At 41.0% G+C, this 26142-nt stretch overlaps 1 protein-coding gene and 2 long non-coding RNA genes across 4 annotated transcripts in view; 1 reads left to right on the plus strand and 2 right to left on the minus strand.

The window, feature by feature from the left end:
- Positions 1-17599, minus strand: part of LOC311591667 — a 31875-nt gene extending 14276 nt beyond the window's left edge. The window contains exon 1 of the long non-coding RNA XR_014777159.1: positions 17462-17599. This is a non-coding gene — a long non-coding RNA (uncharacterized lncRNA). The remainder of the gene's footprint in view (positions 1-17461) is intronic.
- Positions 17515-26142, plus strand: part of PDE3B (phosphodiesterase 3B) — a 122801-nt gene continuing 114173 nt past the window's right edge. For both annotated transcript variants that reach the window (XM_084771513.1, XM_084771514.1), the window contains exon 1: positions 17515-19182. In XM_084771513.1, the coding sequence (XP_084627639.1) occupies positions 17674-19182 (1509 nt within the window). In that variant the 5' untranslated portion in view covers positions 17515-17673. The remainder of the gene's footprint in view (positions 19183-26142) is intronic.
- Positions 19194-26142, minus strand: part of LOC311591673 — a 101962-nt gene continuing 95013 nt past the window's right edge. Inside the window, exon 3 of the long non-coding RNA XR_014777161.1 lies at positions 19194-20604. This is a non-coding gene — a long non-coding RNA (uncharacterized lncRNA). The remainder of the gene's footprint in view (positions 20605-26142) is intronic.

Genomic DNA, 26142 nt, shown 5'->3' on the forward strand with positions numbered 1-26142 from the left:
TACTTTGTTCATTAATCCATCTACAAAGCAATATGGCTGTTAAATGTTGGGAACTAAGTTAGGAACTATACACAAAACATATTTAATATGGGTATCTTCTTTGACTTTTAGGAGCTTAAGGTCAAGTGGTTAGTAGCTCCATTGCAGCTGTTTTGCTGGACAGTGTGTAACTGATAAGACAGATGGATAAGAAGGGCTCAGGCACCTAGTATGTGGCAACTGATATGGTGTGTTCTTTTCTATTTTAGTAGAAGAAACAGAAGCAGTTCGCATTTCTGTGAGTCTCACAAAAGCATTCAGGCCTATATTATTAATTCTGCTGTCTTAATAAACTCTGAGGAGATCTGGATAGCAAAGACAAGTCTGACAGATTACATTGATAACAACAACATGCTGACTTTCAGGAGGGGATAGGATGCTAAAGCCTTCGATGAAATTTGCTGTTCTAAAAGGTTGGAAATCCTATGAAAATTTATGGATTTGACATTTTAGTGAATGTTTTAGGGATCCAGTGGTCAAAATAGGATAAGATACCTGCTCTAAAGCAAAATGGTAATTTACACAGTTTCTATCCACTTTCATAAAGAATGAAATAAAGTACCTATCAACCTCTTTAGGCAACACATTCTAAACTTATCCATAGATAGTGATTTATCTTTAATTGAGGAGACCCTGTCTATGGAACCAACAACTATGCCAATTTGATCATAAAGCCCAGCAGATCTTACTGTGTTCCATATGTCAGTAGTGGGAGAGGAGGTGGTGGCTTAAGACAAGAACCACTGAGAGAATAATGATTCAGGGCCCCGTGATTCTGTGGCGAGGCCATTTGCTTCATATAATTCGTATGTCTTTTGAGCAAAAGATCATAGAGACACAATGGTTTTCCCACTGGGCAGCAGTGACCATAGGTCTAGAGCACATTATTAGCTGGGTTCTGATGGCTATGTGTAATCACAAAGTTTTGTAGGCTCAACTCAACCAGAGCAATATCGGAGTGGAGCATCTAGGACTGAGCCTGAACAGGACAGAAGCCACAGCACATAGTTCTAGCATACCCCTCACAACAACGACAACAATCTCCTCAGCTTCTTCATTTGCCACAGCGGTGGAGGAGTCTTTCTTGGTCAGACTTCTATCTTATTATCAAAGCTGAAAGTAGCTTTTGCTACTTGTGTCAGCAACAGAGACAGATGCTGGCACATCATTATTTCTTCGTGAAGCCAACTGACCATTTAGTAGTGAGTCAACTGTAAGGGCTACGAGTTTGTCCTTACAGGTATAAATGCCGGATACTAGCTTAACTTTCCTGATTGCTGTGATTCAGCCACATCCTGAAGCTTAAGGAACGCATGATCTATGGACATGAGATCTCACATATGAACATATGAACAGGGGCTCCTTTCCACAGTGAGGAAATGCAGGATTGGGCCAGGATTTAGTGGACCCCAGCTGTATCATGTAGTTATAGGCCATCAGAAGCAGCCCTCAAGTGGCTTTGCTGAAACAGGAGCTGAGAATCACAGTCTGGAAGGTGCTGGTGAAAGGCTTTAGTAAGGGGTTCAGAATTTTCCCCCTCCTTCCGATGGTTGTATGAGAGCCTTTCTTCCTTATAGGCACAGCTGGAGGATGGGTGCTTACATTGTAGTAGATGATTCAGGAATCTGGGCTAAATCAGCCAAGTCTGTGTTGTGTCATGTCCCTAACAGACCTTAGTGACCTTAATGGTTACTAGTAGGTAGAATGGCCTCATTTGTTTTAACTCCCAGAATTCCCACAGGATAAGATTTCGTGTTTTCTGTTTCTTTGATATCAGGTTCTATAAGGCTGGAGGTTCCCAGAAAATAGAGACAAAGTAAACATCTCACTGAGCTCTAAGCTATGGATACTTCTACAGTGCTTTGGATTCCTTGCATCCTGAGATTAGCCTGTAGGAACAGTCATCATCTCTTGCCAGGCATAGCCAACCTTGACTACAAGGAAGTGGTAGTGTTGTTCTCCCTACACAATGGTAGAGCATGCATGGCACTAATTTGATCTACTGGGATGCCTCCCGCCACTCACCCTCTTGGCCATCTGTGAAGGGCAAATGCAACAAACCTGCCCTGAGAAAGGTTTAGTTGCCAAGGCCCATAGGAATGCAACTTTGGGACATAGGACTAGATGTAGTACTATGACTTATCAAGGTGCTAGCTGAGGTTTTGAGGGAATTAGAATTGGTAACAAAGGTGGGAGAGGATGAGCATCAGTTGCACTGGAAAACCACTGCAGTCCTGGGGTCTCTGGTTCATCTCACTGACTTCTCTTACAAGCAAGTATTCCTTCAAGAGGAGAAGGCTTACAGAAGATCTCTCTGTTAATTCTGCATAAAAGGATGTATTTGTCTAGATCAAGGGGTTGACCATGGCAACCATGAAACTGTGCTGTGGGGAATATAACTGATTGTTGGGGCCCTTAGCGGTCTTAATCCATCCCTCACTTACACTGGGTTACATTTCTCTTATTCAGTGCCAGCAGAGGTACTAATATAGGACCTTTACTATTTTTAAAGGAGCTCTTTTTTAAAAAAACATGATGTCAGCCTCAGGACTCCACGATGGCCTGGTTGAAATTTTCTTAAAGTCATTCTAAAGTCTAAGGCTCTTCCCACGTTGGTCTCCTTTCCTTTTCCACTCCCACTAGTGTCAGATGTGCATCACTGTCTGAAACATCTTCCTACTTTCTGTATCTTCCCCTATCCATTAGAGGTACCTCTCTCAGTAAGTCTCTTACATGTCTAATTCTGTCCTGACATTTGCTTCTCAGAGAACTCAAACTGATAGTGCCACTGGGGAAATGAGACTTCAGCCATAAAGAAAGTATTAAGGTATGAAGCAGACAGACTTAAGACTACTCTTCTGCATTGAGTCTAGAGATTTCTTATCCAATGTTGATCTTTTTTTCTCCAAGTACTAATTAAATTTATTTCCATATTTTTGATACCCTTATTCAAACCAAGTACTTACAAAAAGAAAAAAAGAGAAAGGACTCATTTCCTCTATCTTTAACTACTCTTTTCACATTTTCTATTTATAGCTTTTTTAGTTTGCACTTGAATAGAAAGGCATTTATAGCACCTAGCAATTGAGAAAAGCAATGTCTACTATTAGACTATTCAAAAGTTTACTCAGGTTTTCTAAAGGATTAAAAGCATAATCCTAAGCCAAAAAAGAGGGAACAATTTATTATTGCTTAGTCAGTTAAGATGAGAAACGAACATTAGGAATCTGGTACTGTGATCTCATTTTTGCTATTGGTATACAGATATGTCACTTGAGTTATTATATATTAACATATAGTTAAACCATATGAGACTTCTCTATGTTAATCATATGTAATAATATGTGTATGTGTGTGAAGTAGGAAAGTAAGATTAAGATTTTGGGGTCAGAAGTTCTTAACTCAGTTCTACAACATTTAAGAAATGTGGATAAATCTAATTGCCTCACTGAATTTTGGGTAGCTTATTGACTGATACAAAGTTCAAATATAGCAGAACATAATAGGAAAAGGCTTTGAAAACAATAAAATGCTGTATTGCTGTGGATTTTTATGTGATGATAATTTGGAATCTTCTTTGTAACAGTTTCTGATATATGACATATAAATCATTTAGTAGAAGTAGGAAGTTAACTGGGCTTGAGGTATTAGTCTGCCAGGACTGTCATGACAAAAATACCACAAACTGGGTGGTACAACAACAGAAACTATTTTTCTCACAGTTTTGTAATTCCAAAATCAAGGTATTAGCAGGTTTCGTTGGTCATGAGGCCTGAGAATTCCAATTCTTGAAGATGCCTGCCTTTTTACAATGACCTCACATGTCCCCTTCTCTGGGTGTGAGCGTCTCTAGTGCCTCTTCCTCTTATAAAGATGCCAGTCAGTCTATCAGAGTAGGGCCCTGTCCTTATAACCCCACTTAATCTTTACCCCATTAGAGGGCCATTTGCATATACAGTCACATTGGGGGCAACAACTTAAGTCTTATAACATGCGTCATTATGTGTGTCCAAGCCCATCCAATGTTTTAGGTTTTATTCTGGACTGCTGGTCTACCTCAGGAACTTGCGACTCCTAGCTCTTCTATTCAGGGTTACTTGAGGCATGGTAAGGATGTGGGTTTTTAAAAAATTATTTATTTTTCTTTTTTTATATATACATTTATATTATTACACATAAATATAATAAACTACCTACAGCAAGAAGAATCACAAAACAATCAGGAATTATATAAATGTTACATTCTTAGTGTTTTGGCTATTTGTATTTGGCAGCCTTGAAGAAAACATCTTTCTTATCTTGGTGAGTCTAACATTCTGAATGTAAATCAATATCATATCTCATCTCTATCAACTTAAAACATCTATCCAGACCTAAAAAAATCTTAGCCCCTAAACAACTAAGCTTAATTATAAAACTAAACTATTTGGTCTTCAACCCCATCAGAGACTTGAGAAGAAATAAAATTAATTACCTGAGTATACAGGTATGCAGGTTAGCAGCTTCCCAAATGAGAAGATGACAGAGACAGTTTGCTACCTGAATAGTCACCCAAAACTCTCTATAACATTGGAGCATCATCTTCAGCCTTCTGGCCCAATATATTTGACAGACATATTTGTGAGGTAGGAACTATTGAGGACTTGCTTACCCTGTCTTAGCAGAGTTTAGCCTTTGACTCTGCCTGGGATGCAGGCTGCTGCTGCTGCTGCTGCTGCTGCTGCTGCTGCTGCTGCTGCTGCTGCTCCTCCTCCTCCTCCTCTTCTTCTTCTTTAAAATTGCATTATTAACTCTTTATTCTATTTCTTTTTTTTTTTGTAATAACAGTGAATCTTTCCAGTTTGGGCACAGCATATTTTCTAGACCCATGCTTTAACAAAATTGCTTAGTTTGGCACAATCATTTAGCACACAGGATGTCAAAAACCATGTACAGAAAATTGTATTCTGCCTCTTGATGAGAACAGTTATTATTACCCCTTTCATTATACATACATAGTGAAATGTATTCCACATTACTGAAAGTATGTGTAGATAATTTTTTTTATATTATTTGAGAATTTTATGGAAACCTGAAGCCCTGTGGAAGAGGGTTAATCCAGCAACATGGCTGCACTGGCAAAGGATGACATCCAAAGACATTCAAGGTCTTTATGACATGGCTGGAATGCAGACATGCCCTTAGGTACACACCTTTAATCCTCTAGGTAGAATATAGGCTTATCTTTAGATCTCTCTCTCTCTCTCTCTCTCTCTTTCTCTCTCTCTCTCTCTCTCCCTCTCTCTCTCTCCTCTCCCTCCCCCTTCCCCCCACATGCCCTTAGTACACACACACACCTTTAATACTTCTGGGCAGAATATAAACACACCTTTAAATATACCCTTCCCCCTTTCTCAGAGGCTATTTAAGAGAAGCACAGGGAGAGACAGGGAAGAGAGAAAGAGGAAGAGGCGGGGGAGGGAGTAGTTCAATTGAGTTCAGTGCAGGCTGTTTAGTACAGTTCAGTTTGTGGAGTAAAGAGGCAGTTTTTCCAGGCAGAGCAATTCAGTGAGATGCCTAGAGAAGCCAGTTTGAATCAGTAAGCTTGGAGAGGAGTTTTGAGCCAGAACAGCTGGGCGTGGTGGCGCATGCCTGTAATTCCAGCACTCAGGAGGCAGAGGCAGGTGGATCGCTGTGAGTTCGAGGCCAGCCTGGTCTACAAAGTGAGTCCAGGACAGCAGAGGCTAACACAGAGAGACCTTGTCTCAAAAAACAAACAAAACAAAAGAAAACAACAACAAAAAAAGAATAGCCTAGTTGAACTAGTCAGCTGAAGTTCAGAAAGAACTAGAAAGGGTGAGCTCATTCAGCAGTTTAAGTCTTAGAGGCTGAAAACACTCTAGGCCTAGGTTAGCAGACAGAGGCTGGAAGCTGAAGCAATCAAGGTCTAGGCTTGCAAATGATAACATTGTATGGAGGCAAGAAGCTTTCAGCCCTTAGCCTAAGGATGGTTAGCTGGACATGTTCTGGGCTCAGCGATGCAGGCTTCTTAATCCCATCTTTGGTTTACAGAGTTAGAATCTTTGTTGATAAAGTTCAGAAATCTGCATTTTTGCCCTATGAGTACATATTAGCTGGGAGATTTTTATGTACCAATGTTAATAATTGTTGATATAATAGAATATACATATGAGCTCTGGAGTCACATATCATGGGTTTAGTCTAGGATCAGCCCATTACTAGATGTGTGATTTTGGTTATGTTACTTCTTTTCTCTGTTCTGCAGTTTCCTCATATGTAAGAGAAAGATTATTTCCTGCATACTTTGAGAATCAGTAAGTGGATTAGGGGACTTATTATACTGTATTTTTTTCTTTTTACCATTCTCCAACTTTATATTGCTTTCATGAATATTTTCTTCACATTTACACCCTTTTCTCCTGTTTCTAAATTATATTCACTCCTGAAAGACAGATTTTTAAAAAGTATATATGTGTATATGTAAGAGCCTCATACATGCCTGGGAAGTGCTCTATATTTCATGTAATCCTTTCAGATTCCCATTGCAATTTGGCTGATTTTTTTTTAAAGGGCAATCCATTTTGTGTTTTTTTTTTCATTGTTACATGTGGTTATTTATTTTGAAAAAAATGTAACATGTGTTGACAATCTATTCAGTCATTATGATGTCCCTCTTTATTTTGGTTGTACAAATGGACAAAACCCCTATGAGTTTAAACAATAAGGTAACCTTTTTAATAGTCACAGTTCTCTTCAATTACATAAAACAACTATTCCAGGTGTCAAACTTTATGTATTAGTGACTTTGCTGTTTCTGTCTTAGGATAATTATAAAATAATTTAATTTGGCCTATGTTTCCAGGTGGATATACGAGACCCTGAAAATGGCAACACAACAACTGTTGCACATGGCAGCTGAAGCAGCAGCTCAAAGCTCATCCAACTACAGCATGGAGCAGAGAGTGAGAACTATGCATGTGGATGGAAACTCTCAAGGCCAGCCGAAGTGACGTAATTCCTCTAGCATGGCAGCATTTCCTGTATCTCTTCAAATGACACTACCACACGGGAAGGATTGATTTTTCTGACTTCAAACCTACATGCTGGATTTCTGTTACATGAAGCAATCCATGATGAAGAAAAACTGCGTAGGTAAGCCTTAGGTGCCTCAACACTCAGTAACTTGAACGAATGCTTATATTGGAAAAACATTCATGACTATAAATGCATTTGTATAACAACTTGTTTTAATATGAATTATGTGATGACAGTTTGTCTATGTGTGTGTTTGTGCACAGGGTAATCCATTTTGCATTATTTTTTTCTGTGTGGTCATTTATATCTGACCTCATCCCATGAAATAGATGCATACATATATCACATCATATTCCTGAATGTGACACACATTCCTTGAAGGTATCCACAACAGGCCAAATTAACAAATATTTGCTTTCTGTCATAAAATATGTGATTTTTTCAAAGTGATGTATTTGTGAAACTGAGGCTTTTTATGAGCATGATAATAAAAACTAGGACATAACTAGCGGTCAACAGTGTGCTGGAGAATTGAAAACAGAAACTTGACAGAAGTGAATGAACGTGTGCAGGGAGCTGACGCCAACGCTTTCCTCCATTCTTATGTCTTGGGAAAGAGAAGAGCTGCAAACTTTAGTCCTGTTATGAATATGGGGCAGGAGATCCCTCCTGAAAGGCGATTCTAGAAGAACAAAACTTGAGAGCAAGACTGGGGAAGCAATGAAGGGATTTTGATTGTTGGAGAAACTTGGAGCCCACCATTTATTTTGAAACTATTTTTAGTAAAGATTTAGTCACAATCATTCCTACAGAGCTTTAGAAATGTCCGGTCTATTTTATAGCACAATAAAACCTCATGGTTCCCTGGTAGGTTGATATTTGTTTGAAGACAGTGGGTTGCTGGTATTGACAACATTTGGGAGGTTATAATGGGGGAGGGGGGATCTGATGCAAACCTTTTCACCTGTAAAAAAGCGGGTTGCTAAGAATTAAAGCCAGCCTTGCCTCTGAGGTATTTTTGATTTGTTTAAAGTCTTGTTCATATTAAAGTAGATGTTAGTCATCCTTTCAAACATGATTAAACATCCCCCAAATACAGTATTAAAACCTTTAATTTATGTAAGGGTTCTTGTTATTTTTCAGTTTGCACTTATATTTAATATAGTTTCCAAAGCACCAAACCATGCTAGAGAGTTGTCACTGGGAACAGTCCAAGCATAATTTGAGTTAAGATTGATGTTAGGTTAAAACTGGAGCACTACAGCTAATCCTGGTTATTTAGCAGGAAAAGGACATAAAAGGGCCTTGGTTTTGTCTGAATTATCTAACCAAACATTAAAAATTTCTTTAAATGTACAAATCTATATTTTGCTTTTAATTAGTAGATCTAGTTGGCTGTTTGCTATTACCAGAGCTGATGAAAGTATAGTGTTAAGCGAAGACCATTGAGCAAGACTAAACGATCTCATCTGAGTCTTTTAAAAAATGAAGACATGTCATTGACTTCAAAGGAGTACATGAAAAAAAAAAAAAGAATTGGGCACATATTGCCTTCCTCTTTGAAGCCGGATGGATAATTGTTCAATTAAAAAGTTTCCGATCTGCTGGGGACTTCTATTTGCCTTTGTATTATGAAGACTAGTCTCACTCTCCTATTTTGTTCTCTCCCATTTGTAAGACATATGGCTATAAAGTTAGTGCTAACTTATAACATTTATTTATGAAAATATATGAAATACTGTAGTCATACCATTTAGAGAAATCTATCAAGTTCATTCATGGTTCTGGGATTGAAGCCAGGGCTTTGTGCATATGGGGCAAGCGGCACAAAGCCAGCATTCTACTGTTTGCTTGCATCCTCAACCTTTTTTTTTTTTTCAAAATAAAAAATTGAGACAGTCTCCCTCAGTTGACCAGACTGGTCTTGAGCTTGTAGTCTTCCTTCTTCAGCCCCATCAGTATCGGAAATTAAAATGTATGGTATGTGTCACCATGCCTGGCATACTGTTTCTTATACTGCCCCAAATCAAAGGTGTATCAACTTATATCACTAAGCCATTTCAACTATGCTGGTAAGGTCAAAACGAATAAAAACAAAACAAAACCAACCAAGCAAAACCATCAAGACAACTAAAACTGTTATCTCCTGGGTAATTGCTTAAAATTAAACTTTTTTTTTTAATGCCAAGGTAAGTTTTCATCCTTTCCTTAAGTCACTGCCAGTCCTATACAAATGCAAGTGCTGATTCACATAATAGCAACAATGGTTTCTGGTGAATACTTTCTTGTCCTCATCTTTTTGTCTTTCAAACCTTCTTTATGTTGATTTAAAGCACTTCTATTGCCTGGTTCTCTTTGTAGCATTTTTCCTCCATCGTCATCCTTTTGTTGCATATACTTTCTTCTTGGTGTTTCTTCAGAGTTAAACAAAACAAAAAACTGATCTTTGCTTCACCCATTCTACCTAAATACTGTAGGGTTCCAATCTGCCTTTCCATCCAACTTGCTCTTGAATTTCGGATTCAAGAAACATCTTCTGTTATTTTTAACCTGTTTAAAATGATATCCATAATCTTTACTCTAAACTATTCCTCTAATATTTTTTATCCTCATTAATGCCTTTAAAATTATTCTGGTCACCTAGACTAGTCCAAGGGAATTTTCTTCACAATACCCATTCGAATAATTTGGAATTGATCAGACTTATTACAATTGTTTCTTAAATGGTTTTCCTGGCTTTGGTCTCACATTCTTCCAAAATACCCCTATGCAGTACTGGTACTAATTTTAAAATGCATGATAAAAACAGAGCATGCCTTCCTTCTGCTGTAGAACCTTCAATAGGTCCTTATTAGCCATAAGGTGAAGTTGTTTCTACTTCTCAGTGACCCAGAGGGTTTCCCACACTTGGTCTCCACATTTTTCTTTTGTGTTTTTTCCTCATCCACCTTTCTTCTACCAATCTGCCTACAGTTCCAGAACTTCCCAAGACAGCCCTCACAACTCTGCACATCCTGCTCTTGGTCTGGACTCTTGTCTTTCTTCTTGTACACTTGGGGAGCCTTTACTTATTCTTTGGTAATCAGGCTAGCAGCATCTCTTTGTCTGAGAACTCCTCTTTGCTCCGCTCTGTACGTGCTAAGAACTCAGAGCATTTCACACTATGCTGCGTTTGTTTACATATCTTCCCTTCGACTAAACTGAGGGAAGCGGCTCAATTTGTTTGAACATATTTGTAACTTTAGTGTCTAAATAGTGCCTGGTACATGATAAATGAAGGCATAAACTTCTGAAAAACACAAATATTTGTCTTTAGGATGTTTAATGTTATTATGGATGAAATGAGTTGTTAATATCAGATTATTTTTTTCTGTTTCTCCTTGTTATCATGAACAGGACCTAAAACAACATATTTTCTGTAGTATAAATTTCCACAGGCCTACAAGAATAGGCTAATTATATATAGTTATTCCATGGAAAGTAATGTATTAATTCTACACGCTTAGTAATTAGGGCACTAAAACCTTGTATCATCTGCTTTATGATGAATGAGGGCTGTTAATTTATCTATCTGATGATAGAGTTAGGAAAACAAAGATGAAGAATCAAATTAAGTTGAAAGTAAGGCTCAAGAAAGAGTTTTACAAATGGTGAAATCTAGAGATCTTTTCGGTAAAACTCATAATTAACAGAATAATGGGATGTCCTGAAGAGATATATGAGGCAAAGAGCAGGGTAGATAGATGAACACACACACACACACACACACACACACACACACACACACACACACACACATACACACACACACACGTGCATGAAAACACATACAGCATCTACACATTGTTATTTACCTTAAAAATGTAATTTGATTTGCCACATAATTAAAGCTCCAAGAGCCATAGGCATTTTGTGGATGAGGTATGTAATATGAGACATCAATAAGCTCCGAGGTCATGAGTTACAAAGTGGTAACGAGGTCAGACTGGCAGTGAAGAATGAATCGTCTTCACTCACTCCACGCTGCCTTCCAATACATTCCCAGAGCTGCTGTGCTGCTGCGTGCAGCTCAGTCACAGGCACAGAACACACTATTTGCTTCTATTTGTAATGATCATGTGTAGGTAGTTCATTTTGCAGTTCAGAGTAATATAATTATACAATTCCACCCTATTAAACTTATAAAAGAATAGTTCACATTTATTCATGATTCTACATAATGTATCAAATGAATTCTCCTGAGCTTCTCTTGCAAAACAGCCTAATAAATTTTAAGCAGATTTAGCAGAACAAGCTGACTCCCAAGTTTTTCTTGTTGTGTTCCACTGTGGCTCTGTTTGGAATCCAGAAATGAGTGCTGCCTGGTGTAAAAGGCATTTTGCTCTTGCTGCCTCGCATAGGTTGCTCTGTCTGGCAGTTTGTCACTCTCCTGGGCAAGTATCCAGCTTGTGGTAGTGAGGTGGTTTTGTGGCAGAACTCCACAATTAACCACAAGTTCAGTGTCAACGGTAAGCTGCCACCATCATGGCTGTGACCCTTAAGATCTGCTGCTATAGCCAGAGCTGAAGAAACTGCTGCTTGTCTACAGAGGGAACAGGAAAACTTGGAAAGAGTCTGCATTGCTGTTTATTGTTCAAGCTTGAGCTTTTAGGTGTAAGAGCAACAAAAATCCAGGAAATTTCAGATTAATAATTAGTGATTTAAGGCCTTTATAAATTGTTATATTTTTAAATCTCACAGCAGTGAATTTTTTGGCATAGATATAATCATTGTTCTGAAAATTAGAAAGAAACAAAAATTTTCAAATATTAGGATATAATCTTTTATAGCAAAATAAATATAGGCATCATCTCCTGAATTAAATTTAAATCTACATTTCTTATAAGAATTTGGATTTATAATTTAAATCAAACATAAGTGTGTATTTTTTGTAAACTTAAAAAAGTGTCCTTTTCTTAATTTTGTGAAAATGGATGTTAACAATATTTATAAGAATATGGAATCTTGCTTTCTGTCAAATCATTGAAGGGATTTCTATTCAAATTCTCTGATGAAGCAAACAAAATATATTGAACAAGTAACTGAAAGTGTTTGTAAAACATTCCTTGAGAAACAGAACTTGAAAAATGTCTGATCACTTGCTATTGGATGAAGACCGTGCTGGTCAGGAGACTGAGTTAAGTCTGAATAAGAGAATTCTTGTACTTGAAGATTGTATTTTAGAAGGTAAATATATACAGCAACAACATAAATATTTTAACAAATAGTAAACTCCAGTTTCACGTAGCATAGCATCATGACTTGCCCCCTCAAACCTAGTATATCCTTTTTCTTTTTTTTCTTTTTGACCCCCTTACAGGTATAGCATGCTTAGAGTTAACCAAATACACCAGGGTTGCATCAGTACAGGGCTTTGTACTTGCTTGCGTCCTCTGCCCAGCTTCTCTTGTCTTCCCACATATTCAGGTAACTTCTATTTACCTTTCAATGCTGATCCCGATATGACTTCCTTCACCTGTCCCCAGGCCCCTGCTCCTCATGTGCTCTCCCTGACAGTCTAGACAGGTGCTCTTCATCTAGCCTTCCCAAGAGCAAAAAACACAGTTTAACTCTCCATCAAAGATTCTATTCCTTTCATCTTTAGTAGTTATTTTACTTTTCTATGTTCCATTAGACTATGGATCATTATCATTACGGTATCTTTGCTGTCAGGGACCAGGCACTTAGTAAATGCATGCATCTATTAAGGATGGTATATTAAATGTTCGTGGACAAGGGTGCCAAAGAGGAAGTGAAGGAAGTGAAGGAATTAAAGTACAGAAATGGAAAAAAAAAAAAAAGAAAGAAAGAAAGTAGGGAAAGAATTATCATAAAGGCGAGATAGTGAGACAATATGAGACACACAGTGGGGGCATTCTAAAGAGAATAATCTTTTTCTTTAATAGTTGTGAATTCTTGTAACCAAGTTTTTATGTGCTACGTTCTACTTTTAATAGTTTATGTGTATACTTTCTTTTTCCTAGAGACAGTTGTAGCTCTGAGGGAGCTGTGAGTAACTGTTATTGTCTATTTGTTTTTGAATATAATATAGTAAGTATTCTGTAAATAGAGACTTGATGACTTATGAGTAAGTAAGGGGCTGGGGAAATGGATAAAGTGCTTGCCGTAGGATGACGAGGGTTGAGATCTTCACTCCTCATTTAAATGTCCAGTAGGCCTGGGAGCCCACCTGTAATTCTAGCAATGGAAATCTAGAGATGGCATCCTCAGAGCAGGCATCTAGGAGACTAGAACTGATGAGCTCTGGGTTCAGCTAGAACGCCTGCCTCAGTGAACAAGGTGGTAAACTGTGGGCCTCCACATGTATACATATGCGTGCCCCTACACATTGCATACCCCACACATGTAAACATGTATATGTATAGCATATACACAGACACATTAAAAAACAAAGGAGTAAGTAAAAGGTAGACTCCATTCTGATAAAGGTATTAGCTGGAAGGAAAGCGGATATTTTTTAACATCTTCGGGCAACAGAATTGTCTGACTATTCAAAATAGAATCATATTTTCTATACTGAAGAATAGTTAGTTTGTTTTTACTTTTTAAATCTAAGTTTGTAAATGTTGATTCACTTTCTTAAAAATAAGGTTCACATGTAACTTATGGGAAAATCTTAATATTAGAAATTAGAAACATCAATGACACTGGTTAATTGGCTTATTCCTGAAGGATTGATACTTAAAATGTGCCAGATTGCTTTGTGTCTTCTTTCCTAAAAACTTAGAACTGTATTTTATGGAATTCTGTGAAGATATGTTTAGGAAGAACATTCAGGATTTTCCTAAATATTCCTTTTTCGGGTAGGGTACTAGAGGTTTTTGAGATCTACTGAGTGGTCTGGGCATTTTTACCTAAGGCTGGGTGTGGTAGCACAGGCATCCTCAATCCCAGCACTCAGGAGGCAGAGGCAGGCAGATCTCTGTGAGTTCAGGGCAAGCCAGGTCTATGTAGAAAGTTCCAAGACAGCGAAGGCTCCATAGAGAGACATTGTCTCAAACAAACAAACAAACAAGCAAACAAGCAGCCTATCATTTGCATAACATCTTTTTTTCTGAAAAAATAATTGAAAACCATGGTTAAAAGTGATAATATACAGTGGGAACATTATTAAAAGTCTTTTAAAGAACCAGTAAATATTATTCTCTTTCCAAGGCCTCTTAATATTTCATAATTTCTCCACCTCCAATCCTTCTTTCCTTGTCTCTTCTGTTTTTCCATGCCTCTCACTTTCCCTTCTTTTGGTGTTTTGAGTTAGGGGCTTCTCATATTGCGCCCACATTGCTTTTGAACTCATGATTCTCCTGCCTCAGCCTCCTGAACGTTGGGTTAACAGTCACATACCACCATGCCTGGCAGCTCTTAGCCGTCAGAGTCTCAGGAGTTGCCTTTTGTCTGATAATAAAGATGAGAGTCCTGTGTCTTATTCAATTTCCTGTCCTATTCTTTTCTATTTATGTTCCATAATTGTAATTATAAGAGCCACCATAGGTGCAGCAGCCAAGAGTCATTGAAAACAATTTGATTTTAGAAAAGGATTTCTGGGGATATTGTTCTAGAAATGGATTTTCCTTACTTCTGGGATTTAGAGTTAGGAAATGAGCCTATCAAAAACAACAGTTGAAATTCAAGTCACAAGGGTGGGGAATTAGTTCCTAGAAGAGACAATGGAAGGGAAAACGGCTGAGATCAAACATGAGACCTCTTTGTCTTCTGGCTTCATTAAGAACCATTTTTGATGCATCAGCAATTGGGCAGACCCTAGTGCTGGAATATCTTAAATTGTGTTTGTAGGGAAACATGGGTTGTAGTAGGCATTGTCTGCCAATGATAAAGGTGTCCTTAGGCACCAAATTAGTTTTTAGGGCTAGTTCTAGGCTCCGAGAAAGAAAGATCAGCACGGGGTTCCTTCACAGTTAATGGAAGCATCAGTAGCTCAGTGGAGTCGGTTCTCCTTTAAGGGATACAGAACAAAATTAGACCACACATGGCAACTCTGGGTATTTGGAATGTGACAAAGGCCCCATTACTAGACAAATATAATACAAGGGGCTGCATTGCCTCAGAATGACTTAAGAGAGGAGTGGTAAGCACCAGGATTCCATGTCGCAGATCATCAAATTGAAAGTGACCGATGGAGGAGACAGCGATTGAGCCTCACTCAGTTAAAGAAGGCTGGAATAGAGAGCTCAGAGAAGCTAAACGTATGTACTAGTATGTACTAGGTCTTCCGTCACAACAAACAATGCATAGATTCTTGAGCCTAAGGATGAAAAGTAAGGAAACCTATTAGCTGTTTATGTTTGGGAGAAGAATAATTAACTTGCCCTGTAGGAAATGCAGCCTAGTAATCTTTGACAAAGACTATAAATAGAGAAGGGAGTTATTATAAACTGTTAAGTAAACTTCTGATCGCCTTGTCACAATACTTACATTTTATTTTAGAATCCTCAGGTACTGGGTTGGTGTACAGACAGATGTGCTCCATCTGTGTGTTATGGAGAAATCTGGGCTTTTAGACCCACAAAGATCTGACAACAGCAGCTAAAAGATCTTTAAGGAATTGCTAAGTAAAACAGTTTTGTGAAAGTGGATTTGAATTCTATTTTCCAGGCAACAATTCTTTGTACAGTCCCCTTCATTTTCATTTATCGACACTGAGAATTTGGTTAAACTGCAGGGCATAAATAATTCAAAGGTTGCCTGCGTCAGTTTGAAAGATGAATCCTAACGATACTTCTATGGTTTTGGTTTTGGCATACAGACAAAGCTTTTTTTTTTTTTTTTTTTTTTTTTTAAACCAGAAGACTTTAAATGTCATCAAGTTAAATTGCTTCTTTTTACAATGGGAAAGGGTGAGGTGGTTTTATTTTTGTTTGTTTGTTGTTTGTTTTTTAAAGCACGACTTGCTTACTCTCGGGGCATGAACTGGTTGGAACCCAGCTCAAGAAATGCTGTCTAACCCACTACTGCTTTCATTACCATGTCTATTCTCTCTCAGGGACAAGTTCAGATTTAAAAGTAACAACACAGTAACTTTAGTTTGTGTGTTTTATAGTTTATTATTTAAAAATTTCCTAAAATGGATATTTTAGTAATACTGATGTTTGTTTTGTTATGCCCTTCTATACAAGCTCTAACTATATAGGCTTGGTTTCCTATTTAATCTTCAAGTGATTGTGTGTGTGTGTGATGATTTCTGTGTACAAGATTTAAAACATGCATTTGTTGAGTTTAGCTAAAATGAGTTCCCGCCTTTCATTTATCTAATGGAAAAAAGACACAGAATTTTTATCATGTAGGACACGGGTAACCATTAGAACACTCAATTAAAAATTTATTTTCTTTATCCAATACATAGAAAAGCCAAGGAAATTGCAGTCTTTCCCCACATTTGTCAAATTCCTGTGTTAATTCCTCAGTGATTTCTATTATGCATGTGAACTATGACCATATATGAAAATGGTCTGCTTTAGGTCATGGCTGTGGGCTGAGATTAATTGGTGAAAAATAGGTCTGTTTGTGGGATTTACCACACAGTAAGGTTTCTCATCTCCCTGGAAAAAATGGGGAACTGAATTTTTGAGAAAAGCAGGCCTGTCTTGAGGTTGAAGGGAGAGTTCCAGTGGAGGGAAACAGTTCACACTTTCTAAGGCAGTTATGCCTGGTTAGGTTCCAGGGCAATCCTTTGGTTCAGCAAAGTTCTTTTCTCCCACTTCAAAGTCTGTCTTTGCTAATGTCACTCCCACTTTTGTCTTTCCTAATGTCACCAGTTTCACCAGTCCTCCACAGAAAACATCTTACTTGGCTTCTTTCAAGGCCAGCCAACCCATTCAAATTGAAGAGTGGCCTTAGGACGGTGGGGCCGACTCCCTTCTCTCCTCTCCCTCAGAACACACTGTGGCACAGGAAAAGTCTCTCACTTGGAAAGAAGTCCCTGCAGTGGTGGAGCGGCAGGGGTGTGAAGCGGTGCACGTCTGGCAAGGATGCCAAACGTAGGACTGGGTATTAGTTCGTAGCCTCACTGAAAAGGGCTCTTCAGCAAGACTTACTTGCTGTCAGGATGCATCCTCCAGGGGTCCCCGGCCCCTTGAGGCGCCGAAGGGATCCTGGGCCTGATGCTGTGCACTAAGTCCACCTTGCCTTGGAAGCCAGATTGAACCGTGCGGAGAAAGTTTCTTCATCCCGGCCCTGGTGTTGGCTGACCCTCCCCCTTCACGTCTCCATCCACACAGCCTGAAGGCTCACACCTCGGCCCCTCTCACCTCGTTATCCTTGGGGTCCACGCCTCACCAAGACCTCGCAGTGACCTGAGTAGGTGACTTACCGCTCAAGTGGCTTGTGTTGGGGGGATGGGGGTGGGTCGGTGGGTGTCTCAGGACTTCGCTCAGTCCCTCCCATCTTCCACAGAGCACGTCGTCGCGCTCTGTGGCAGTCCGGGCGAGGAGGTGTCCCAGCTGCGCCGGCCCGCCGAGCCTGGCATCCTCACACGAAGGGCAGTCTCTCTCGAGGGACCAGCGGCACCCCGCCGGGGCCCGGATGCGCATCCTGACGCGGGCGGCTCGCGGCCCGAGCAGCGACCGGCCGAGTCACGGGAGCGCGCGGGGCCCGCCGGCGGGGGCGCGCGCCCGGCCGGGGCAGCCGCTGAGGGCGGGCGGGGGGTGGGTAGAGGAGGGGGGAGGGAAGGGAGGAGCGCCCGACCGCGCGCCCAACGGACCAGGCTGCGGCCGTGAGGTAACTGTTGCAAGCGCGCGGGAGCCGGGAGGAGGCGCCGCCGCCGCCTCCGGTCCCGAGCGGTGCCTGCGGGCGGGGGTTGGGGGGCGGGAAAAAAAAAAAAGCAGAGGCGTCCGCGGCGGCCCGGGACGCAGAGAAGCCCCTCCCGCCGCTCTCCTCAGCCGGCATGAGGCGGACGCCGCCGCCCCTCAGCCCGCGCGCCGGGGATCCCGGGTGGCGGCGGCGACTGCGGGCTCAGCCCTGACCGCTCCCCGCGGAAGCTCGGGGCGCCCGGAACGCGGAGGGGGCGGCGCGGCGGGGTCGGCGAGCGTCAGCGGCCACCGTGCGGCCCGGCCCGGGGCCGTGAGGAAGGACGAGCGCGAGCGGGACGCGCCAGCCATGAGGTCCCCGCCGCCACCGCCGCCGCCGCGGGGCTCGGCCGCCTCGCCCCCCGAGAGCCTGCGCAACGGCTACGTGAAGAGCTGCGTGAGCCCGCTGCGGCGGGACCCCCCGCGCGGCTTCTTGTTCCACCTCTGCCGCTTCTGCAACGTGGAGCCGCCGCGGGCCGCCCCGCTCCGCGCCCGGGCGAGCCTCTCGAGGCTCGGCGGCGCCCTGGCCGCCTTTGTCCTGGCCGCGCTGCTGGGCGCGGGGCCCGAGCGCTGGGCGGCCGGGGCGGCGGGGCTGTGGGCGCTGCTGCGCGCCTGCTCGCTCAGCCTCAGCCCGCTCTTCAGCATCGCCTGCGCCTTCTTCTTCCTCACCTGCTTCGTGACGCGCGCGCAGCGGCGCGGCCCGGGCCGCGGCTCCCGGTGGCGGCTGCTGGCGCTGCCCGCCTGCTGCTACCTGGGCGACTTGGCGGCGTGGCGGGGGTGGTCGTGGCTGCGCGGGGAGCCCGCGGCGGCGGCGGCGGAGGAGGAGGAGGCGGCGGCGGCGGCGGGGGGCCGGCTGCCGTGCCTGGTGCTGAGCTGCGTGGGGCTGCTGGCGCTCGCGCCCCGCGTGGCACCGCGGCACGGCGTCCCGGTGCTGCTGTTCGCCGGCCTGGTGTGGTGGGTGTCGTTCTCCGGCCTCGGGGCTCTGCCGCCCGCGCTCAGGCCTCTGCTGTCGTGCCTGGTCGGGGCAGCGGGGTGCCTGCTGGCCCTGGCTTGGGACCACTTCTTCCACGTCCCGGGAGCTGCCTCTCCTGCCCCGCGCTCGCCGAGCACGGCGGAAGAAAAAGTGCCCGTGATCCGACCCCGGAGGAGGTCCAGCTGCGTGTCGCTGGGGGAGAGCGCCGCCGGCTACTACGGCAGTGGCAAGATGTTCCGAAGACCGTCGTTGCCTTGCATTTCCCGAGAACAGGTAGGGTTCTAGGGCGAGCGAGATCTGGGAAGGGGAGCGCGGGTGGACCGCTCGCGCGGGAGGCCCCCCACCCCACCCCGGCGCAGTGGGCGCCCTGGGCGGAAAGCAAGGGGCCGGGATCCGATGTTCTGTGATGGAAAGGCTGCCCTCGGTACGAGGGGCGCTTCAAGGACGCAGAAGCCAGCGGCCTCTTATCAGTGAGTGGAAATGAAATAGCGCTCTCTCAGGCTCGGCTCACGCAGGAGGGAGAGTTTTCAAGAATGAGGTGACAGACTGAGGTTTAATACTGCTCCCACTTTGGACATAGTAGGCTCCTACACATAGCGTTTTGGTACCGCTTATCTGCTTGCTGTTAAAATGAGGATGTCTGCCAGGAGATGATGCCTGTAGAGCTAGAGTGTATGTGTATGCAGGTCTTGCACAGCCCAGGCTCGTTATGAGCTGAGAGGACAAATTAGTGTTTTCATAATTAAAAGAGCAGAAATGAGCCTTGGAATTGAGACTCAGTTTAGATGAATAGACGGCAATATACACTAATGCAATTAAAAATGTTTTTTCCAGACTAACGCATGGGCTTGCGTATTTCTTGCATAATTAGGAGAACATTTTAGCAACCTAACCTTTAAACTTAGTAATGTGTGGAAAGATGCCCAAAATATTTCCTCCCCCACCCCCATAGGCTTGCATACTTTGTTTTTAAAGGAGTTGGGATAACCAGGAGGGAATGAACTTTTTTTCTGTGTAGCCTTGGGAAATCCACCTGGTCTACAGCGTCAAGAGTTCCTTTAAGTGTAGCTACTCTGTATCGAACATTTACCGAGTGCTAACATTTATCATTCCAGATCCTCCCGAGGACTGTGTTTGGTTGGGTAACATTAACATTGGTGTAGACAGGCATGTATTCAGGCAGACAGAAGAGATGAGATCTAGGGGGAAAAAAAAAGGCAGTGTTAGGGTCTGATTAGATTTTTTTTCAGTTCTCAGAGGTATGTTCTCTGCAACTTAGAAGGTAACTGTAGGAACTTCATGGAGGATTGTATATCCTTAGCTGTCAGGTTTTACTGATGCGTGGTATTTTTCACACTGTGACCCAGAAGAGGGGAAACAAAAGTTTCTTGTCCTTAACACTTTCGAGGCACTGGTCTCTTGTGTTCTCATCAAAATCATCTATGAGCCACTACGTTGATTTTATGGCCTGCTAAACACAGGTCTATATATTATAGTATGTAGTATATCATTTGACATTTTCCTGCAGCTTCTTGATTTTCTTTTTTGAGACTGGGTCTTGCTGTGTACTCTTGTCTGGCTCTCCTGGGTGGGCCTCGAACTGGAGGATCTGTCTTCCTGTCTTCTGCTTCTGAATGCACCACTTTGCTTGGCTTTAGACACCACTCTTATGTTCTGTTATTACTTGGCCAGATGCTAGGAAAAACAAACAAATCAGTTACACCCTTTGTTTTTTTAAGTTTACTACCAGCAGTAAAAACCTTTAAAAAAATGTCCATCAGGTGAAAACGTATTAGAAGATTCACTATCAGATTGCATCAGGTATTTTCATAGATTGGAATAAATTTGACTTTTATGTGCCTAGATTGCATTTTTAACATTGGGAAAGTCCTTTAGTGTAGCTTTTGTAGAGGATTTTCAGGGAAACATTAAATATTTTGCTTGTAATTTATTGGTTAGTTATGAACAGCTAGGTCTATTCTTTTATAAATTGAAAAATTCTAGTCTTCTTTTCCTAGTATGATTCCCTTGCTATCAAAGCAACTTTTTCTAGCCTGTAAGTGCAGTTTTATTGCAGGTAATGTCACTTATTATTTGTATTAGAAGAAAATACAATTTGTGCTTGTAAAGACAGCATATTTTCTTAGAGTAGGAAACCCTTACTCAGTTTCTACTCTTTCTTTAGCAGAAACATTTTGAGTGTCTTAAAGTACGTACTAATAGTATTTTTAACCTAGCAAAGATTATAATACAAGAAATTAAATTTTTTTTTATGCTGTCTTTGGAGTTTAACGTAGAAGATTTGTGTGTTTGTGTGTGTGCGTGTGTGTGTGTATGTGTTTTGCATGTGTATTATGTTAGAAAGTTAATAAATCAGTAGATGATCAAATGGTTTTCAAATTGTCAAGTGTTATATATGATAATTATAAAAACATTTTTGCTCTTTCAGAAAGTGACAAATGAGACTAGGTGAAACCTGACGTAAGAGGAAAAATAATCTGGATTCAAAGGCAGAGAGGTTCAGGGATCAAATCTTGGCCTTCCTATTTAACTTTGGAGACATCAGTGATCTCCTCTGTGTCTGTGCACCAGTAGATGAAGCCTGTCATTCAGCGATTTTATATACTTTCTGTAGTATATAAACAAAAGTATATGGAGTCACAAATGGGTAATTTAAAAAGTTTTATTTTAATATTTTTAATATTTTAGTATAGAAAGTTATTATTGCTATCCTACATATTTTTGAAGGTATGATTGGGGACAAATGAACAAATCTGAATTTTTTTTCTTTTGGAGAGAACTTTCTTTTAAAAAGTGGATTTGTTCTTGTGATAAAATTGTTGATACATTTTCTAAAATTTAACTGTTTTTATTAATATCTTAAAAATACTTGAAAATGCAAATCAAGATAATTATTTTTATTTACATGAGAATAGAGTAATTTTTGACTATTTAGGTGTTATATTAGATACCATACTAAAAATAATGACATGATTATAAAATATGTTACATTTATAGTACTTATGTATTATATATATGTCAGTTCTTAATTAAGGTCCTCCTTTAGAAACATACTTAGGAATTTAAGGTTAAAATCTAATTACTGCTGACTGTATTTTTTGGTGGGTTACTAGAACTAAGCAGCAAGTTTACAGTGTGCCAGGAACAGGCTGAATCTAAGAGGAAGCTTAAAAGAAGTCAGTTGTCTATATGAAAGCTATGATGGAATTGAACTGTATTTCTATTCCATGTCAGTTGTGTATTTTACAGAGCAGTGGTCAGCTTTGCAACACTGTCATTGCATGTGTGAGTACTTAAATGTGAGGTTTGGAAAAATGAAAGTTGGTGTGTTAAGATATTTTTCTATACCTAAAATGCTAAGTGCTTTCTAAATGGTTAGGTAAATATTTAAAAATCCTGTGGCCTTAATGCTCATAAATACTATTTAAAGTGTTAATTTTATTTGAAAAAACTATACATAGGTAATGTAAAGACTTAAAAAGAAGGGAGATCATAAAGTGTGATTATTTTGATGCCCTCAGCCACGTTGCAAGGCATACTCCCTCTGAGTGTCTTTAATAATATTGTAATAGTTCTGAAATTTATTCTGTAGCTTCAGTGAGCATTTTAGATTCATGTTAAAATTTGTTAGTAAACTTTGTCAGTATATGACAGTTTTTCTCTTCTTGTTTCTGTTGGATGTATGCTGCTACCAGGTATCTTTCAAGATTTGGCTAAGTTCCTCATCCTGTTTAAAGAAAATAAATACTTAACGGCTTTTTACTATACACAAGCTGCAGTCCATTCTCTTGACCACTGCTTGCAGAGACTTTCATAACTTGTTGTTAGTCCTTTTCATCTTTGTTTTAATTTTTTAAAATGAATTTATTATTCATTTGTTATTTTAGAATTTGTGGATCAGCTTCCCTGTGTTCATATTAGTTCCAGCTATCTGAGGTCTACTTACTGTCAGTGAGCTTGCTGTAGACGGTTCTCATTGCCTTTAGCTTTCATAATAGGTGAGTGCTCCTTTCAGGAATAAATAAAATGAAGACATTTGGAAAGATAACTAGTACTTAATATGTAAGTGGAGAACAAATCTCTATGGTTGCTGAGTTGACCATATTTAAGAATAAAAGTTGATTATATGGCAGAATGTTTTAATTGTATTGAGTAATAACGTTTCTATAACAGGTTTTCATACACTGAATGCGAGGCACCTGCAGGTAAAGTTGTGACGTTTGCTTTCATTGTCCTTAGGCCAACTTCCCCAGCCATGTGGCTGCCGTGATCTTCTTTCCCCTTTTCATTACCAGGTCATCCTGTTTCCCCAGCACACCCTCCAGGCCCCAGAGCAGGGAGAATCTGCATACACTGAAAAGCTTATTTTAGTGTAAATGTTTGTATAAGTGATATTGGAGAAATTTAAAGTTTAATTGAAATCTCATTCCATAGGGAGGAAACTGAACCTTGGAAGAATGAAAAGACTGGCTCCAAGTTATGCTGTAAGATATTGTGAAAATGAGGCCTAGAACCTAGATCTTGACTTCTAGTCCACCTGTGCTTTGCGCAAAGAGCCCATCAATCTGCAGTCATAGTTTTCTTCAGCGGCTGTATTTAACTTTCCAGATATTTTCAATTATGTGATCAGGAGCAATGTCCTTAGTTATAGGAAGTCAGGAGAAACAGTGGGAGACAACAGGGAAGGGAGAGTTAGGAAGGAGTCCTGAAAATTAGGGTCCATAATGATATTGAAGATGAACTTTGTATGTTATGTACCTGACTTGTCAGGATGTAGCTAGTCTCAAACTAAGGTGCCATCCAGGCCAGCCTGGTAATACACCTTGAAAAAAGAGGGGAAGTGAAGAGAATAGAGGGAGGAGAAGGGAGCTGACAGAGGCGGCCAGAAGGCACTTCATTTAAACAAAACAAACGGAGCAACCGTGACAGCCGAACAAAACCTTGGGTGGCTGGGCTCTGTCTGTGGGCGGCTCTTGACAGTTAGGCTTCCTTGGGTGCTGGTCAGAAGCCGGTCACTTTGGTAGACCATCGGGGACTGTAGCTCCTAGTGGGTTCCCCCGCTTCTTCTATAACCTGGAACTTTCTTATCAGTGTTAATTTTCCTAGGAGGTATTCTATCTTTATAACTTTCTTCTCTTTGATCATCTATATGTTCAACTAGTTCTTCATAACATACATTTCATGCAACTTGCGTTCAGCACACTTTAAATGTATTTAATTATAATTGAAAATTTTAATGAGAGATGTCATATGTGAAGGACTCTTTATACCCTTTAAATTATGGTTTAAGGAAAACAACAAAACAAAATGGATAATGTAGTCACTGCCTGCTTCCTTTGAAAGCTCTTTCTTCTTCATCCTCTCTTTGATGACAGTCTTCTCTCTCGGGCGTTACTCTCACTCTGTTCATTCCCTCGCTTGTCTTCCTAACCCTCTGTAATGTAAACCTAAACAACCTCAGTAATCTTGGTGGCTTTTTAACTTTAAATAAGAATATACTGCATGCATTCATCTATAATTTTACATTTTGCTTGACAATTTATGAGACACATTGATGTTGAAGTGGATAGTTGTAGTTCATTTTTCAGCATTGTATATCATTTTCTGAACATAGTAAATTTACTTATCCTTTTAATTGCTTGTAGACTCTTGGGTGTTTTTCAGTTTTTTGCTGTTCTGAATAGTGCTACTATGAAAATTCTTGTTACGATCTCCTGTTATATAAATGTGTATATATAGAAATAGAATTGTTAAGTTGCAAGATGTGTTCATATTCAGCTTTACTTTCTATAAGCAGAGTAATAGTACCCTAGAGATGTCCGTGTTCTAGTCCCTTGAATTTTTATGTTACCGTGTGTACACAGTGGAGGGTACTGTGCAGATCAAGTTAAGGATTTTGAGCACAGGAAGATGACCCAGGCTTATCTGAGTTGGCCTAATATAATCACACAGGCCTTTAAAAAGGGCCCAGCTCAGTGTCTAGAACTGGCCAATGTGCTTAAATTGAGACGCCGGTCTTGCTTCTGTCAGAGTAGGGTATTACAGTGGTGGCAATGACACCTTAAGGAAAAGGAGAAGCAGCAGGGCAGAGAGGGAGACGGGCTGTGGAAATGGCCGGGTGAGGGTTCAGTCAGTCTGTCTCTGCTAGCTCTGCTGGTTTAAGGATCGTAAGCCAGGAAAAGCTAGCCAGGAAAGAAGCTGGAAAAGGCAAAGGACGGATTTCTTCAGAAAAAAAGGCAAAGGACGGATTTCTTCAGAAAAGAATAAATCCCTGTCCATCCCCCCCCTCCCCGACTTAGGTCAGTGAGATCTGTGTGTCAATCAGATTTTGTCCTGTAGAGCTGTGGTACATTTGCCTTGTTTATGTCTTTGAGTTTATTTTGTTATTGGAATGTACTAGTTTAGTTTGCTAGAGCTGTAGCAACAAAGCACCCAAAGCTGGCAATTGAATGACTCTAAATAGCCTTACATTTCTGGAGGTTGGAAGATCCTGATGGAGATGCCTGCCTCCATGCCTGCTTTTTCCTGGACTATCCTAGAACATATTTATGACTTGACATTTTGGATATTTCAAGCCTTGAAGATTCTTAAATGATGAGTACAAATTATTTCAAGGAGACAACACAGTGCTAATAGAAGAAATATAAAAAAATTAGATAATGGTAACTGATGCCGTGGAAACATGAACAGGTGTCACAAGACTGTCGTGCAAGAATCAGCAACCTTCACCAGTTACAAAGCCTTCAATAGCTGGGCGTGGTGGTGCACGCCTTTAATCCTCATTGAAGGGGCTGGGGAGAAAGCTCGATTAGTAAAGTTGAGGGGACTGAAGATATAGCTAATTCAGTAAAGTACTCTGCATGAGCATGAGGACCCTGTTTGATATCCCGACCTCATTTAAAGAGCCTAATTGTGGCTGGGTGGTGGCGGTGCACGCCTTTAATCCCAGCACTCGGGAGGCAGAGGCAGGTGGATTGCTGTGAATTTGAGGACAGCCTGGTCTACAGAGTGAGTCCAGGCCAGCCAAGGCTACACAGAGAAACCCTGTCTCGAAAAACAAACAAACAACAACAAAACACAAACCCAAAACAAACAAACAAATCAAAACCAACCAAACAACAACAAAGCCAAAACAGAACCAAAAACCAACCCCAAACCAAACTAAACCATAAAAACCTGATTATGGAGGTGCATGCGTATGATACCATTGCT

Source organism: Acomys minous (genome assembly GCF_964271855.1).
Source record: "Acomys minous genome assembly, chromosome: 2".
Classification (NCBI taxonomy): Eukaryota; Metazoa; Chordata; class Mammalia; order Rodentia; family Muridae; genus Acomys; species Acomys minous.